The sequence below is a fragment of the Ascaphus truei genome, chromosome 7 (genome assembly GCF_040206685.1).
Source record: "Ascaphus truei isolate aAscTru1 chromosome 7, aAscTru1.hap1, whole genome shotgun sequence".
Classification (NCBI taxonomy): Eukaryota; Metazoa; Chordata; class Amphibia; order Anura; family Ascaphidae; genus Ascaphus; species Ascaphus truei.
The window spans coordinates 22,374,413-22,389,948 of NC_134489.1; the positions used below are offsets into that span (position 1 = coordinate 22,374,413).

The 15,536-nt window shown below is 43.9% G+C and overlaps 1 protein-coding gene across 11 annotated transcripts in view; it reads left to right on the forward strand.

The window, feature by feature from the left end:
• Window positions 1-15,536, forward strand: part of UBE2F (ubiquitin conjugating enzyme E2 F (putative)) — a 113,521-nt gene that overhangs the window by 75,729 nt on the left and 22,256 nt on the right. For 6 of the 11 annotated variants that reach the window (XR_012802552.1, XM_075607270.1, XM_075607268.1 and 3 more), the window contains 2 exons: window positions 3,673-3,788; window positions 4,945-5,002. Coding sequence is in view for 9 of the 11 variants with exons in the window: in XM_075607270.1 (XP_075463385.1) it covers window positions 3,673-3,788; window positions 4,945-5,002 (174 nt within the window). In the remaining 2 variants the exon portion in view is untranslated. Of the gene's footprint in view, window positions 1-3,564; window positions 3,636-3,672; window positions 3,789-4,944; window positions 5,003-15,536 lie in introns of all 11 variants that reach the window. The other 5 variants (XR_012802553.1, XM_075607272.1, XM_075607267.1 and 2 more) reach the window with 1 other exon arrangement.

A 15,536-nucleotide genomic window follows, 5' to 3' on the forward strand; every position in this document is an offset into this window, starting at 1 on the left:
CCACGTGGGAGCGGGCGTACGGGTGAGGGAGCGAGCGGGCGGACGGGTGAGGGAGCGGCCGACGCATGCACGCGCCCCCGTCTGCAGACGTCCACAACAGACGGAAGGTTTCGGGGGGAGACGGGGGGGGGGCAGACGACTTGCAGACAGTGGGGGAAGGGGGAGCAAGCGGCCACATGATACATTAATTGTCACTTACCTCCCGCCCCCCCCCCCCACTTCCCTTCCCCCCCTTGCCTTCCCACCCCCTCCCCCATTCACCTCCCCCCCCCTCCACTTCCCCTTCCCTCCACCTCCCCTTCCCTCCACCTCCCGTCACCCCCCCCCCTCCACCTCCCGTCACCCCCCCTCCACCTCCTTTCACCCCCCTCCTTCACCTCCCCCCCCCTTCACCTCCCCCCACCCTCCCTTCACCTCCCCCCACCTTCCCCTTCCCCTCCCCCCCCCTTCCCCTCCCCCCACCTTCCCCTCCCCCCTTCCCCCACCTCCACCCTTACCCACCTCCCCCCTTCCCCTCCTCCACCTCCCCCTTCCTCCACAGCCGCCGCACGCACTGAACAGACACCCGCCACACTCGGCACACACCCGCCGCCTCTCACCCACCCCACACACTCGACACACACCTGCCGCCTCCTGCCCCTACGCAACAACATCACTGACCAGCTGTCGCCCGCACTCGCCACACACCCTAGCAGGACCCCGACCCACAGCCAGCACTCACTACCCACGCGCCACCCGTACTGAACACCCACCCGCCGCCTCACACACGCTCACACCCTAGCAGGACACACTCCTCACATTTTTACATCACTTATGTCACCAAAATATACATTGTACTGTGGTGTGTTTACAATAAACCATTTTTATACAACATTGTATTACATTTTCTTCCATCTTTCTTTTCAACATTATTATCCAACCTTTCCAACAAATACTCAACCTATTGTTCCACGATTTATAACTAATACTACCTATTACGTATTTACATCCCGGGCAACGCCGGGTATATCAGCTAGTATATATATATATATATATATATATATATATATATATATATATATATATATATATATATATATATATATATATATATATATATATATATATATATTTCATCTCATGTTGTATACATTTTAGTTTCTCACCTAGTAGCACTCCAATATACACGCAGTCGGTTATCCAACGGAATCCGTTCTGGAAGTAACGTTGGATAGTGAAACCGCTGTAAAGTGAGTCCCATGTTAATCAGTGGCGGTGAGCGTTGAATAATGCATTCCGGCATCGAAAACCGGCCCACAGGGTTACGTTGGATATGCCATTCGTTGTAAAGTGAAACGTTGGATAGCGAGGACTGCCTGTAATATACAATGTAGTGAGTTTGGGTTTTGAGCTTGCTAAGACTGTATGTTAGTTTATTGATAATGTATTTCAGTGTTGATTTTAATTTAGTATTGGTTTTCTTTATTTAGTATTTAGAGTAGTTTGAAATGTAATCTTTACTTACATTTGCCTATCCCCTGTCCTAATGTTACATTTATTTAAAATATGTTTTTTATTTTGTTAACGTTATTTTATTATTCTGTTTGTTTGTAGGGAACGGGCGGTGACCCTATTACTGTCAATACTACCCGTCTTACAAACATACACACACACACACACACACATACATATATATACACACTTTCTCCCAAATTATAAAATGTGGAGTAAAGTGAAAGAAGGGTAGGCGCTCAAAATACAAAATGTATACAAAATAAAATGTAAATATTCCTTGATGATGGCAAGGGCACAAAAGTCACAAATTGCCCAAATCCTGAAGTCCTCATGGTGATGAGAAATAAGGAGTTCCACAGAATACTATGATATTAATCAATCAGTCTTAGTGGGTGTGTTGATGCTGCTTCTGAATAAGGGAGTCCTCTACTCCCAAACTTTAACATGGAAAATCTAGAAGACATAAGCGCAAACTCCAATCCACATGGTGCAGACTATTAAACACATTTTATGTAAGTGTGAAAACTGATAAAAATGCACTTGCAATGTACATGAGCTTATGTGTGTGTGTGTGCTGGTTGCACCGTGGTGCCAGCTGGAGGGACTTCCGCGTTACAGCTGCGGTGACGTCACTCCTAGGTACACCGGGTCTCTACAGATGATCAACAGGGACAGAACTCCAAGTCCTTTAACGCGTTTCGCAACTACTGCATTAAGTGTCACTTCATCAAGGAAGTCCCTTGATGAAGTGACAATAGTTGCAAAACACGTGTTTACACTGAAAGAAATTATTTAATAGTCTGCACCATGTAGGTTGGATTTTCCACATATATTTATAGATGGAACAACATGGAAGTTATATGCAATTCCACCTGGAGCTAGGGAATTGCCCGGCATATTATGGAGATAGTACTGTAAAGTTTAAATCCCCCTTCAACCCCTACACCAGGGGTGGGCAACCTATTTTTCAATATAGTCACAGGTGTGGCGAATGGTAAGTGAAAATAGCCACACCATATAAAAATTGAGGTATTATGTTGCGCATTCGAAAATTTCATATTCTATTTCGTAAAACATTCTGGGAGAGGTTTGGGGATTGAGCGCCCTCCTAGCATTTTTTACGAAATAGAATATGAAATGGTGCAAATTGGTGCACACGTGGAGTGACATGTAGAAACAAATGACATAATGGTCAGATAATTTATAAATAACATACCTGCAGTCATACAGGGCGAGCTATACTGATTTGAATGCTTCTTTCCCACTACCTCCAAGATTGTTGAAACCCCCCTCATCCTCCCTCCCACCCCCCCTCATCCTCTCAACCCCCCACCACTACCCTCCTCATCTCCTCACCCCCCTCATCATCATCTCATTCCCCCCCTCGTCATCTCATTTCACCCCCTCATCATCATCCTCATTTCCCACCCACATCATCCTCTCATTTCCCCACACCATCATCATATCATCTCCTCACCCCCCTCATCATCGTCTCACTCCCCCCCCTCATCATCTCATTCCCCCCTCATCATCATCTAATTTCCCCCCTCATCATCATATGATCTCATTTCACTTCCTCATCATCATCATCCTCTCATTTACCTCCATCAACATATCATATAATCTAATTTCACCCCCTCATCATCATCATCTCACCACCCTCATCATGTCATTTCACCCCTCCTCATCATCATCTCGAGCCAGCTTCTTGCTTCCTACCTTGCCCCACTCGCGCTTGCCGCCACGCTTCCCATTACCTCACGCTGGGAAACTAAAATTCGCCACACTTTAATTGCCAATTCGCCACAAGTGGCAAATGGCGACAAGGGTTGCCCACCTCGGCCCTACACAATGCCAGAACCATGGACGTTATAAAACACTTCAGTGCTTGGTTTATATATTTATATGTGCATTTAATTGGCCTTAAATTGAAATATTTTAACTCTCACTTTTATAAGCACCATGCAGAGAAGATCACAGTCTCGTGTACTCTCCTGTTGTGATAGAACGTTATTTTCCGTTTTAATCCCTGTGCTCCCAATTATTTATGTATTTTTTCTCTGTCTGCAGCCTCCGAAAGTGAAATGCTTAACACGGATCTGGCATCCCAACATCACCGAGACGGGAGAAATCTGCTTAAGGTAGACGGTGTCATCTTTTATTCTTGTCATGTTTCAGCGTTTTTCACATCGCATGAAGCAGACATCTGACTTCTTCACACAACCTTCCTGTTTGCTTCACGAGGCCGGGAGTGCAGCGCTGACAGATGTTATTGTATCCACGCACTTCTCCAGGTTAAGCTCCTTTTTTTTCAGGCTTCTTTTTCAGATGAGTTGTCATAACTCAATCAGTGGATTGCACATCATGGCATAGTAATCGTTACGTGTGTCATGGCTGATACTGAGCGGTCACAGCTGTCTCCCACCATATTATCTTTAATTGAAAATAGCATCAACATGCTGTACTTTCTCCTCAGTGCTGCAATTAAGGCCGCCCGTACAGCTAATTCGCAGCTGATTACCTATTGTCATATTTTCATAATGATTCGGCTGTGGGGACCTTGCAGGCCGAACCCCTTCACTGCCAGAGAGGTCTGACGTGCTTCACATAGCATTGTGTTGCAGGGTTATGCTGCAAGTGTTATAAGTGCACTTGCCGTGTTTGTTGATCACTGAATGAGCCACCTATGCTGAAGCAGGGATATCCTTAAAACCTGACCTGTTTGTTGCTCTTGAGGACTGGAGTTGGCCACTCCTGACCTATTGATTGCATGTGACGGCTCTCTCAGTGAGTCATTCAGCAAATCACTCTAGAACATATCTAAAAAGTATTTTTTTAAAGATCAAAATAACAAATTACAGTAATTGATTTACACACACACCTTTAACTATAAATAATTATCTATAGATACACACAAACCCAGAACCCTTTTGGTCTGTATGTATGAGCGCATTAGGCATTTGTGTTATACACCGCTTAAAATGTAGCAGCCCGTATATGCGCAGCATTATGCATCTCCATTAAACATGTCTCAGTCTGAATGAGCTCAGAGCAGTGTATTTCTATTATATGCACCTCATTGTCTATCTTTGTTCGCTTGCACAGAGAACCTTTAAATAGATGGGAGGTTTTCTTTTATCTGCATATATGTGCATCTCTATTGTACATAAGTCCTTGTTTGTTGGTCTGTGTGTGTATGCACAGCATTGTGTATCTACTATAAATAATATATCTGTATTATATAGAGGGCAGTGCATTGAAGCCCCTACATAAGCTTCTGCATTCACGGTGAGTTACATGCCAGAGCTGTGAGAAGCACAAGGGTTCTCGTTCCTGGCTGTTTCATTGCTGTGGTCCCTGTTACCTCATTGTGCCCAGCTGCCGTGACCCCCCGCAGCAGCTGATACTCGGAGGGAAGCACATCATTAACCTGTAAACCGTCTCTTCCAGTTTGCTGAGGGAGCATTCGATTGATGGAACTGGCTGGGCACCAACAAGGACATTAAAGGTACAGTACACTGTTGGTAACTTGCCAGGCTTGAGGAAATCCGCTGGTATTTTCAGCCGTTGTTTTAGAAGAAAATAAATAAATACAAGTTTTGTGGTAGGTTGTGATGCCGTTTAATGGACTGGCGGCTCACGTACTCTTGAAGAGACCTGAGAGAACTTGCTGGTCCGTTAACCCTTTCACTGCCAGAGTGGCTTCCATGCGTTGCAAAGCACCGTCTAGCACAGGGGTGGTCATCTCCAGTCAATGACTGAGGCACTGATTGAGCCGCCTGTGCTGAAACAGGGATATCTTTAAAACCTGACCTGTTAGTACCCTTGATTGGAGTAGGCCACTCCTGATCCAGCAGGCCCCTATGCCAGCAAAGGTATTAGAACCTGTGAAAAACCTGCACCACTTCTGGACCAGGAACTTCGCCGGGCTCTCTGAGCAGTACAAAAATGTAATATAATGAAGGGAGCGGGCAGCTCTGTATACTGTGTAATAGCTGTATTAACTCACTACCTTCTGAAAATGAACATGCATCCCTTTTGCAGCGATACTGAATATCTATATACACTTCCGCTTGAAGATGAACAGGCTCCAATGCATAATGAAACCAAATGGGTATATATCCTTTCAGCTCCCTGAGAATATAGAATTATTTTGAGCGTTGGGAATCTCTTCCAGTTTCGCAGAGATGTTTTGAGCAGGCAAAACAGATTGCAAGCTGCTTGGCGCAGGATACATTGTGTTATCATTGTTGCACGTTGCAAAGTGCAATACTACAGAGTAGGTAGGCAGTATAGGTCAGTAAGGTAAGGCTTCCGTCATACATGTGATGGGAGCTTGCCTACTGCATTCCGTACCAGCAGTGTTGTCGGCATGACAACGATCACAGATAACCATCGTAAACTTCAGAACACTCTTCACAGTGACTTGATGGGAGATAGATGATGCTGCATATGGTAGGCGGCACACTGTGCTACGTGTCTCTTAACGCCATTCACTGTCAGAGAGGCCTGCAGTGCAATGCTATACATTAGCAGCTGTGACATAATTCCAACCACAACATTTCTGTAGGGGGTCAGTGTTGGCACAGTACTTTACAATATATTAACGCACGTCACACCTACACAGAAAAAGTACAGGTCTTACATCTTGGCATTATAATTCATACCGCCTCTCTACCTTCTGTATTGTAGCTTTGCTGCAGTGCAGGAGAGGGTTATTGAGGAGGTAAAACTATACAGCAAATTTGGCTACACTCCTGTAGCGAAAAACAATTTCTCAATATGAGATACAAAGCAGCGCTCTACTCACAACTCTTAATGCAATGTCTTCCGTTTATTGCAGAGACAGCGGCGTGCGCACCGTTTCACGTCCCATATGGGCCTTTCATCAGGTGAAAAGTCCATATGGGACCTGAAACGGTGTGCACGCCACTGTTCCTGCAATAAACGGAAGACATTGCATTAAGAGTTTTGTGAGTAGAGCGCTGCTTTGTATCTCATATTGAGAAATCCTGTTTCTCTCCCATTTCTATGTCTATTTGTGGTGGTCACACAGACTTTTCTTGCTAAAGTTTCCCCCCCAATTTTTGTATTCATCACGCCCGCGGAGCCTTATAACCGCTGAAGTGAACAGGTCTCATCAGTTGGCCATTACTGAAAGAAGGTTTCTTTGCTTTGCACCGCTATCCCTGTAAGGCATCCGTGTTAACGTTAGTGTAAATCTGTATATGAAGAGAATTAAAAGATTTTCGCTTTCTAGATGATCTTAAAAGGCAATGTCCTGAAATAGATTTTGCACAATACTCCCTTCATGTCAGTGTAAACAATGTATCTTTTGTTTACCTTGTCTGTCCTTTGTATACCTTTTGTCACTCTCTCAATCTAAGTCTCATGGGGGGGGGGGTAAGAGAGAGAGACAAACTGCTTCTTTCTTTATATTTGAAGCTATTTGTGCTATTCAGAACGTACCACAGATGACTTTGCCTTGAAACCTTTGAGTGTTCCTGTACAGTTCTCGTTCTTATAAAGGACGCGGCCGTTTTTATCTGCACTTTATTGCCTTTTTTTTTATACTGTTACGTCAGTTATTGATAATAAGACTCCATGTCAAGAACTTAAGGACTTGTCTGCTTCTGTCATTGGCTGTAGAGTTTTCAAAGCCTTACAATTCTCTTCTACATGTGTGCTGAAAAGCTCTGGACACAATACCTTAATATACAGTATGAAGAACTCGCATGTTGGTTCATTACAATGTAATCCAACCGTCCGCACATCAACACTTCTTCATGACTATTGTGGTTACTAGGACATTGAACCACAATGCCCATAACCCTAGCAATAGTCCAAGTCCTGTCCAAGGGAAAGTAAGAAATTAATATTACTATAACCAAGGGAATATTCTCCGTTTATATTATTCACTTACATGAATATACTTCCAGTGGAAGCTGGATCCTTATGTAGAGGAAGCTAGAATTGAACATGCTCTCTAGAGAAAGCCATAACTGAATATGACCCCATCCACAGGAAGCCATAAATTAATAGCACCCCTATGCATTGAAAGACAGAAATTATATTTTATTCCGGTCTATTGAAATCCAGAAATAACTCTTGTCCAGGGAAAGCCACTAATGGATATTACTCATTACTAATATAACTCTCTCCAAAGGAAGTCAGGGATGTGGGAATATTTGCAGTGTACTGCAAACTGTCAATGTATGGATTGGGGCTTCAAAGGGGCTCCCTGTGTGAAAGAACCTCATTCCCAACCAAGAACATTATTTCTTACTAGCTGTACCCGGTGTAACATACGCCGATCTAGGAATTCCAAAAGGTTATTAATTAAACATTACTCTTTGTTTTCACCCCTCCCTGTAATGCCTTGCTGTCTCTTGTCTACTCTTCTCCACCTTAGGCTGGGACCATGGTGCCTTTGCCCGTGCGGAGGCTGTGAGGTAAGCGGGTGCTTTCCCTGGCCATGGTGGACGGGCCGAGGGTGGTGTGCCTAGGTGCGTCACGGAGCTGGTTTGCCCTCAATAGGCGAACCGCTCACGTGACCGGCCTGTCGCACCAAGAAATCAGTTTTAACTGATTTCTTGCGCAACGCTCTCCCCTCCCGCTTCCACCCCGCACGCCACATGGACGCGAACACTGCCTTAAGGCACTCTGCACGGTCTGCGGTACCATGGCCCCAGCCCAACTCCCTCCGTCATGTCCTGCTCCTCTTTGCACTCTATCCTTCCTTCTCTTTGCACTACCTGCCTTAGTGTCTGTTCCTCTCTGTGCAAACTATGCTCCCTCCACTCCTACTCATCTGTCTCATCTCCTTGCTATCTCTCTGTTTCCTCCTCCTGCACACTGCTCTCCATTCCACTCACAGAGGGGGAGGGATATGTAGTCTCATTGGTTGTCCCTTGGTGAGTGACAGGCTGCTCAGCTCTATCATAGAAGGGGAGGTATCTGCAGCATCACTGGCTCTCTGGGTGAGTGACATGCCATTCAGCCTATCACAGAGGGATGTGAAGTCATCCTTACTGTGTGTGTGTGTGTGTGTGTGTGTGTGTGTGTGTGTGTGTGTGTGTGTGTGTGTGTGTGTGTGTGTGTGTGTGTGTGTGTGTGTGTGTGTGTGTGTGTGTGTGTGTGTGTGTGTGTGTGTGTTTAGATTACACGAATTAGGACATTAACACCTGTCACTCTCCCTCTGCACCCACTGCCATTATAAGTCCCTCCCCCAGTGTTTCCTGGGTGAGTGACAGGCTGCTCACTCTATCATGGACATTGAGGGATTTGCAGCCTCACTGCCTGTCTCTGGGTGAGTGACAGGCCGCTCAGCCTATCACAGAGAGATGTGCAGACATCCTTAGTTTTATATATCTGTATCCATTCAGTAACCTCTTTGCCATATTGCCCAGGGGAAAAAAATGCTTTTATTCAATGTGAGGACGTTGAGCAAAAATTCCCGAAAAGGAGTGCACTAACTCATGACCCTCTTCCAAGTCATAAAATGGCAGGTGAGGTCAAGTCTAGCCAGACACAAAGTTCCTGTGGAATTCAGTGCAGGAGAAAGCCCCAAGGTGTTACATTTGTATCAAGAGGAGCATTTTTGAAAGATCTTTATACAGGTAGCTGACAGTGGCATGCCATGTTCTGTACAGCCGCCCCACTGGAAATGTTCATCCTGCAGTAAAATGGAATTGATCTATTCATTCCCAACCACTTTTTCTATTTGCTGTTCTGCAGAGCGTGTTGGGATCACTCATTTTGTTAAGTAAGACACTGGTATCTATCTACATTGCAGATCAGAACCTTTTTGTCGGGGCTACTCTAAGTTCTGGTTTCTCTTAGGAGAGAGAGTGCTAGTAGGCTGGAAATGTAGACTGATACGCTATATCATTCTTTAATTATTCCCTCTCCCAAATTCGAATGTGAAATATCTTTCATGATTGTCCCTGTGTATACAATTTGCCAGCACAACCTTTGCATTCACAATTGAAGGAGTTATAGGTACAGTTCTCATGCACCTTAATTCACCTTAACAGATGCTTTAAATAGTACGCTTGTCTGAGTACATATCCATTGGAGAATGCCCCAGGTCCCTATCTGCAGAGGTGCTGCCAGAATACATTGCTAGTCCCTGCAGTTGGCAGTCAGGAATAGGCAGCACATGCTGAGCAGGGTGAACATGTGAGAGTGAGAACGGAGTGATATTACTCTGGGGCCTCGAGGAGAAGTAAGATAGAGACCCAGTAGCCGCTCCATGTGAGGTTGAGAACGCTGCTCTATCATTCGCTTCTTCACATCCTGTGGAATTCTTGGAGCTGGTTCTGGAGAATCATAGGTATTTTGCCATATGAAGAAAAGAGTCCTATATTCAATATGATGAATGTTGGTCCTATTAAGGATGTCAGGAACTAGTTCTAGATTGTAAGATCTTTGGTACAGATATTGGGGGCCTATATTATGTCATACCAAGTAATCACCGAGAACCATTTTATTTACGTAGTGGTGCTAAGCAATAGCACCTTACAGCGTGTTCAGTTAATGAGCTGCTAAATTCAATTTAGGGTGCAGCACTATTTAATAAATCTGGACCAAACTATTTGTGATCCGTTGTGCCAGACGATCAGGATTATTGGTCCCAGACATCCAGATTACCATCTATGGCATGGAAAGTATTCCCATAAATGAAATATTAGAGACTTGCAGAACATTGCACTGCAATATGGGCCCTTCTGCCAATGCCGAGGTAAAGCAGGGCCCCTCTCCAGCATGAGGCCTTATCCTGATACTGTCACACAGCAGCTGCACAGTGAAACCTTACCCACAGAACTGGAATGGTTTGGAAAGTATTTGCTTGGCTGCTGAGGCCCCAGTGCAAAAGGTGTGAAGAGAGCAAAGCTGGCTTCACATTACATGTGTGCCTGTTGGATATGAGGATGGACAGTTCCTCACTTCCTTAACCTCTTCAGGGCAGGGATTCTCCTCCACCGTTACTTCTAACATCTGCTGCTGTTCTAACTGTCCCTTTGTATTTATTTTTTTAGTAAATGAGAATTAAATTTGTTTCTAAGAATGACACTTTAACTCACCACTTCAGCACTGGAGGTTCAACGGGTGGGAAATTTGTTTTTTTATTTCTTAAAACTAGAGCCTAACTCCTACGCCCCCACACACTTTGACATCAATGGACTTGGAAGAGCTTTGTCAGAGAAGCTCAGAATAAAACAGGTGGTCTGATCGGATTCTCTGAAGTCTGCCTGGATAAGCTATGTGCTTCCTGGCATGGTGAGCAAGGGAGAATAAACTGCAGATGTTGTCATGTGAACACTACTGCAGGTTTCGGGCCTTCTAAAAAAAAATTTTTTAAATGTAAATCGGAGGTATTTCAAAAATATTAGTTGGCAATGTACATCACTTTTATTAACTATATGCTGTCCCTTGGTGTCTCTCCTAACCTCCGCCTTAATTGGGGTTACATTTTGCTTTTTGTTTTTATCTTGACATATGTTTTTACCTTGATCTGTTTATGAACGCTTTCCCTGCCTCTGCTCTGTTGGGTCACATCCGGTCAATGTTGGATCAAACCTGTTTTTGCTTGGCTTCTCCCCCCCATCTGTTGATTTTACAGTACATCTGTCACCCTGAAAGCTGAGCTAACTGATAACCCTTTAAATAGCTGGCAACCTGAGCACAACCTATAATTTTAAGGTCCATTAAATATTGCATCAGTCCCTCCACACACAAGATTTGAAGAGCCTGTCGCACTGATATCATACTGTGTTTCAGCAAGGCAACGTTGCCATTTGTTGATGGCGCTGCACGGACCTTAACCTCGACAGTGCTGCGGGGTACGGTGCTGCTGCACCTCCGCGTCATGTGATCAATCTTGCAGGGATCACATGACACGGCTGGTGCCCAGATGCAGGAAATGAAAGTGGAGGGGGCTTCGTCGGAGCTCTCAGCCCAATCACCCCCTAGAAAACGAGCAAGTGCCTAGGACATACCTGGTACCTCATAAGAGCACTGTAAAGTTTAACTGCTCTGCTGTCAGTGGGGCCTGCAGTGCAGTGCTGTGGTGCTGGATTTTATTTATATTGGAGCAAAGTGAGTGTGTTTTGGTGGGATCTGCCCATTACATACATAGAAGTTGCTGTCCCATAAGATTCCCTAGAATCAACTCCAGTCCTCAAGCTCACCCCCCTCCCAAACAGGTCAAATTTTCAGGATATCCATGCTTCAGCACAATTGGCTTAATCAGTCCCCACTTAAAACTGCAGTTCAGTCTTTTTTTTTTTTTTTTTTTTTTTACTTCAATAGTTTCATGTGAGCAATCTCTAATTACCTAAAGAACTGTACAGCTGCAGGTCAATTCGTTCTCCATGTATTGATTGGCGAAATTTGGTGACATCATTAGAGCTGGCATATGTTTTTCTTCTGCTTCTGTCACTCAGTGGAAGCTCATGAATATTCATGAGCACTGCTGCATTGACAAGTGCTAGAGGGAGGGCAGGGCTGACAAAGGGGTGTGCCAGGGCTTGTGACAGGACATGAAGGGGCGGTGCCTTAGCAAATGGCTGTTAAAATAGAATACAAGAAAATTGGTCTTTCAAAGTTGTTTTTTTAAAAACAGAAAATGCTAAAAGTATTTTTTCTTACTACAGAACTGATTTATTAAAAAAACACACATGCAGGATATTGACTGAACTGCAGCTTTAAGCACAGGTGGCTCAATCAGAGGCTCAGTCCTTGACTGGGCCTTTGATTGAGCCACCTGTGCTTGAAGATGTGATATCCTGAAAAGCTGATCTGTTCGGAGGGGCTTGAGGACTGGCGTTGAGCACCACTTGTACTAGAAGACTATACAGTACAGTGCTTTACGTTAGGGCTATATATAAATTATCGAATACGTCATTTGAGAGTTCAGCTTTTTAATGTGTGGCCTCTATCCTAAATGTGGCTCTTCTTGAAGAGTGTTGCTTTTTCGTTACTTTGACGGGTATCACAACAATACAGAGAAGATGAAATACTTGGCAAGAAGTGACCAGTAATTCAAACAAGTAAAATGGTCATGCGTACACTAAAAAAAAGAGATCATAAGATATAAAAATATTACTTGTGAGCACATTTACATGTCTTAGACAGGTCTGCAACCCTGCTTTTCGCCATTATCACCTAGCATACAGTTCTTCCACTGCAGCAAGGGATTCTGGGAAATGACATGCAAATGAGCACACAGTACCACCTGTTGTCTCAAAACCATTATTACATGGAACCCTTAAGCCAATGCTTGCTGTTTTTAACACAGCTTTAAACATAGCCTGGGATGAGATGCATATATATGTGCTTAGCAGCGCAAAACGCATAAGAGGACTATCCATTTACAACGCCTGTGCTGTGGATGATTCCCTGTAACAAATAAAACCTACCTTTTTACCGGCACATCACTCTGGTTCTCCCTTTTATGCAAAGGAGCTGGGCTCTCTTCCGCCTGGTTGTTTGGGCTCCTCACCTAGAATTACATATACAGCTCAACCCCCTTATAACGCTGTGCTTGGGGTCCAAAGAATCACATTGCGTTATAAGCGGATCGCGTTAGAAATAATGTACCATTGTATGCATTGTACAATAAAGTATTTAAGATACCAATAATCGTGTTGTAAAGTATTCATAAATACGAAAATTGGGAGCCACACTTGCATCGCGCTATAAGCGGATTCGCTTTGTAACGGATCGCGCTATAACGGGGTTGAGCTGTAGTTAACATTAATATAGAACATAGAATAAGAAAATGTCCTAAGTGTATATTCTCTTGTAATTAAACTGAAAGCACCGTTCAAAATACAAACAAAAAAATCTATTACCAATAAAGATTGCTTGTTTGTTGTGGAAAAGCATAACGTGCACTGTGGGTTTGATGCATATTAAGCAGAAATCTCAGGCAATTTCACGATCTTTGAAAGCTAATTAATGAGTTCTACTGTACATATTGTTGCATTTCTGTCAGAAGGTAAGTTCTGGGTCAGTAGATGGCAGAATCACAGAATTAACACTTTCATTACCAGGTTTACATACAGATATTACTAGTCTGAGTCTAAAAGAGAAAATATTAGGACCACATAAGGTTAACATAACATGAAACATAGAATAAGAACAACATGTCCAACTGAGTATAATATCCTGTAATTGAACTGGCAAGCGCTGGTCCAGAAAAGGAGAAGCACATTCACAATAAGGAGTGAGAGCTTGTATCATGCACACTGTGTGATGGTGATCCCAGGATATTTCTAGCCATTTTTCAGACGGGCTCGAGGGGGACACTGCTCTAACTTTGGTAGATTCATCTGAATTCTTTTGAGAAAAGAGTCAAAGTTTGTGATCCACTGAAAAAAGAGCTGTTTCCACCTTATGAACGCCTGGAGTATCATATTAACCAGGACATTCTGCCATCATGCTCTGATAAGTTTTATAGACTTGCTTTCTAAGCTGCTGTTTAATCTTCTGTGCTACACTGCCCTGCCAGGCCTGATTTGTACACCTGCTCTTTCAACTCCTACTCTTATGCTCCAATACCTGGGAACGCTCCCCTTCTAACTTTCTCTCTCTGCCTCTCATTATGCCCTCCCTATTACTTTTCCTGTTTGCTATTTCCTTTAATCCCTTGTTAACGTTTCTGTTCCCTTCACTTTCCCCGCCCCCCTCCTATGCACATTTCTTCATCTCTCCCTCCCTCCACCAATGCCTGTGCCCATACACTACACCACGATTTACACACCTCTTTCCCAACAACATTTACACCCCTAAATAAAAAGCGACCCCACAAATAATCTATTCACCTTCTCTCTCTCTACTCCTCCTTGCTACTGAGGATATCTCTCCTAGTCCTGGACCCATTAATATACACACCTGCTCTCACCCACGCCTCCCTGCCACCTCTTTCCCTGCTAATGGTCTTAACTCAACTAATTTAATAACGCCCAACCTTAAAACTCACCTCTCAAAAGAAGCATCATAATAGCCTAGAGTCATGGCTACTGTCCCACGCCCTCAGTCACTCCTACCAACCATTCTGGCCAAGCACTGCCATCTACTGCACTTATTCCCTCATCCACTGTCACTGTAAATTTCCCAACATACCACTTAGATTGTAAGCTCTCCGGAGCAAGGATTTCCTTTCCCATTGTTTGATTTTGCTGCACTTATTGTACGATTATAATTCCCTGTACTGTATTCTTTGTAAAGCGCGGAGTACACTTTCGGCACTATATAAATAGATATACATATGTACACAGGGGATATAGAATGTGGTAAGGGCACTCTAATACAGGGCCAATGCTTACAATGAGTCCGGAATAATGGAAAAGTGGGTGAAACCATAATCCTTGCCAAAAAGGTGAGTATGTCCATGAGGTGCTAAGATGACATATTGTCCCTGAAAACAGGGGACAAGTGAAAAAATCACCAATCCTCTGTTTCATTGGGAGTGTCCAAATCAATGGTTAGCAAGGCTGCGCTTATAGTGACAGCGACGCGACGTCACGTCAATACAAATGTATTTACGCCGTCGCGTGCGTTTATAGTAGGTGCAACGGGACGGAGCGACGGCTTTGCGATCGCTGGAAGTCACTTCAATTAGATTTTTCCAGCAACCGTAGCATGACGTCAGCATCGCCAGCGACGGCACTATTAACGCAGCCTAGTGTGTACACACAATTACCCACTTCCTGGTGCTGGAAAGGACGTGCAGCTGCTGAAGTTGAAATCAAGTATTGAGATGAGAAGTAGCGCACAGCCAAAAAATGAAGGAGAAGGGTCCAGGTAATGTAAAAATGGGGTATTATAGGAAGACAATAGCATAGAGGGAAAAACCTCCTACGCGTTTTATACCTTAACACTTTATCAAGTACTTGATAAATTACTAAGGTATGAAACGCATAGGAGGTTTTTCCTCTATGCTAATGTCTTCCTTTAAACACCATTTTTGTATTACTTGGACACTTCTCCTTCATTTTTTTGGCTGTGTGCTACTTCTCATCTAAATTTATACA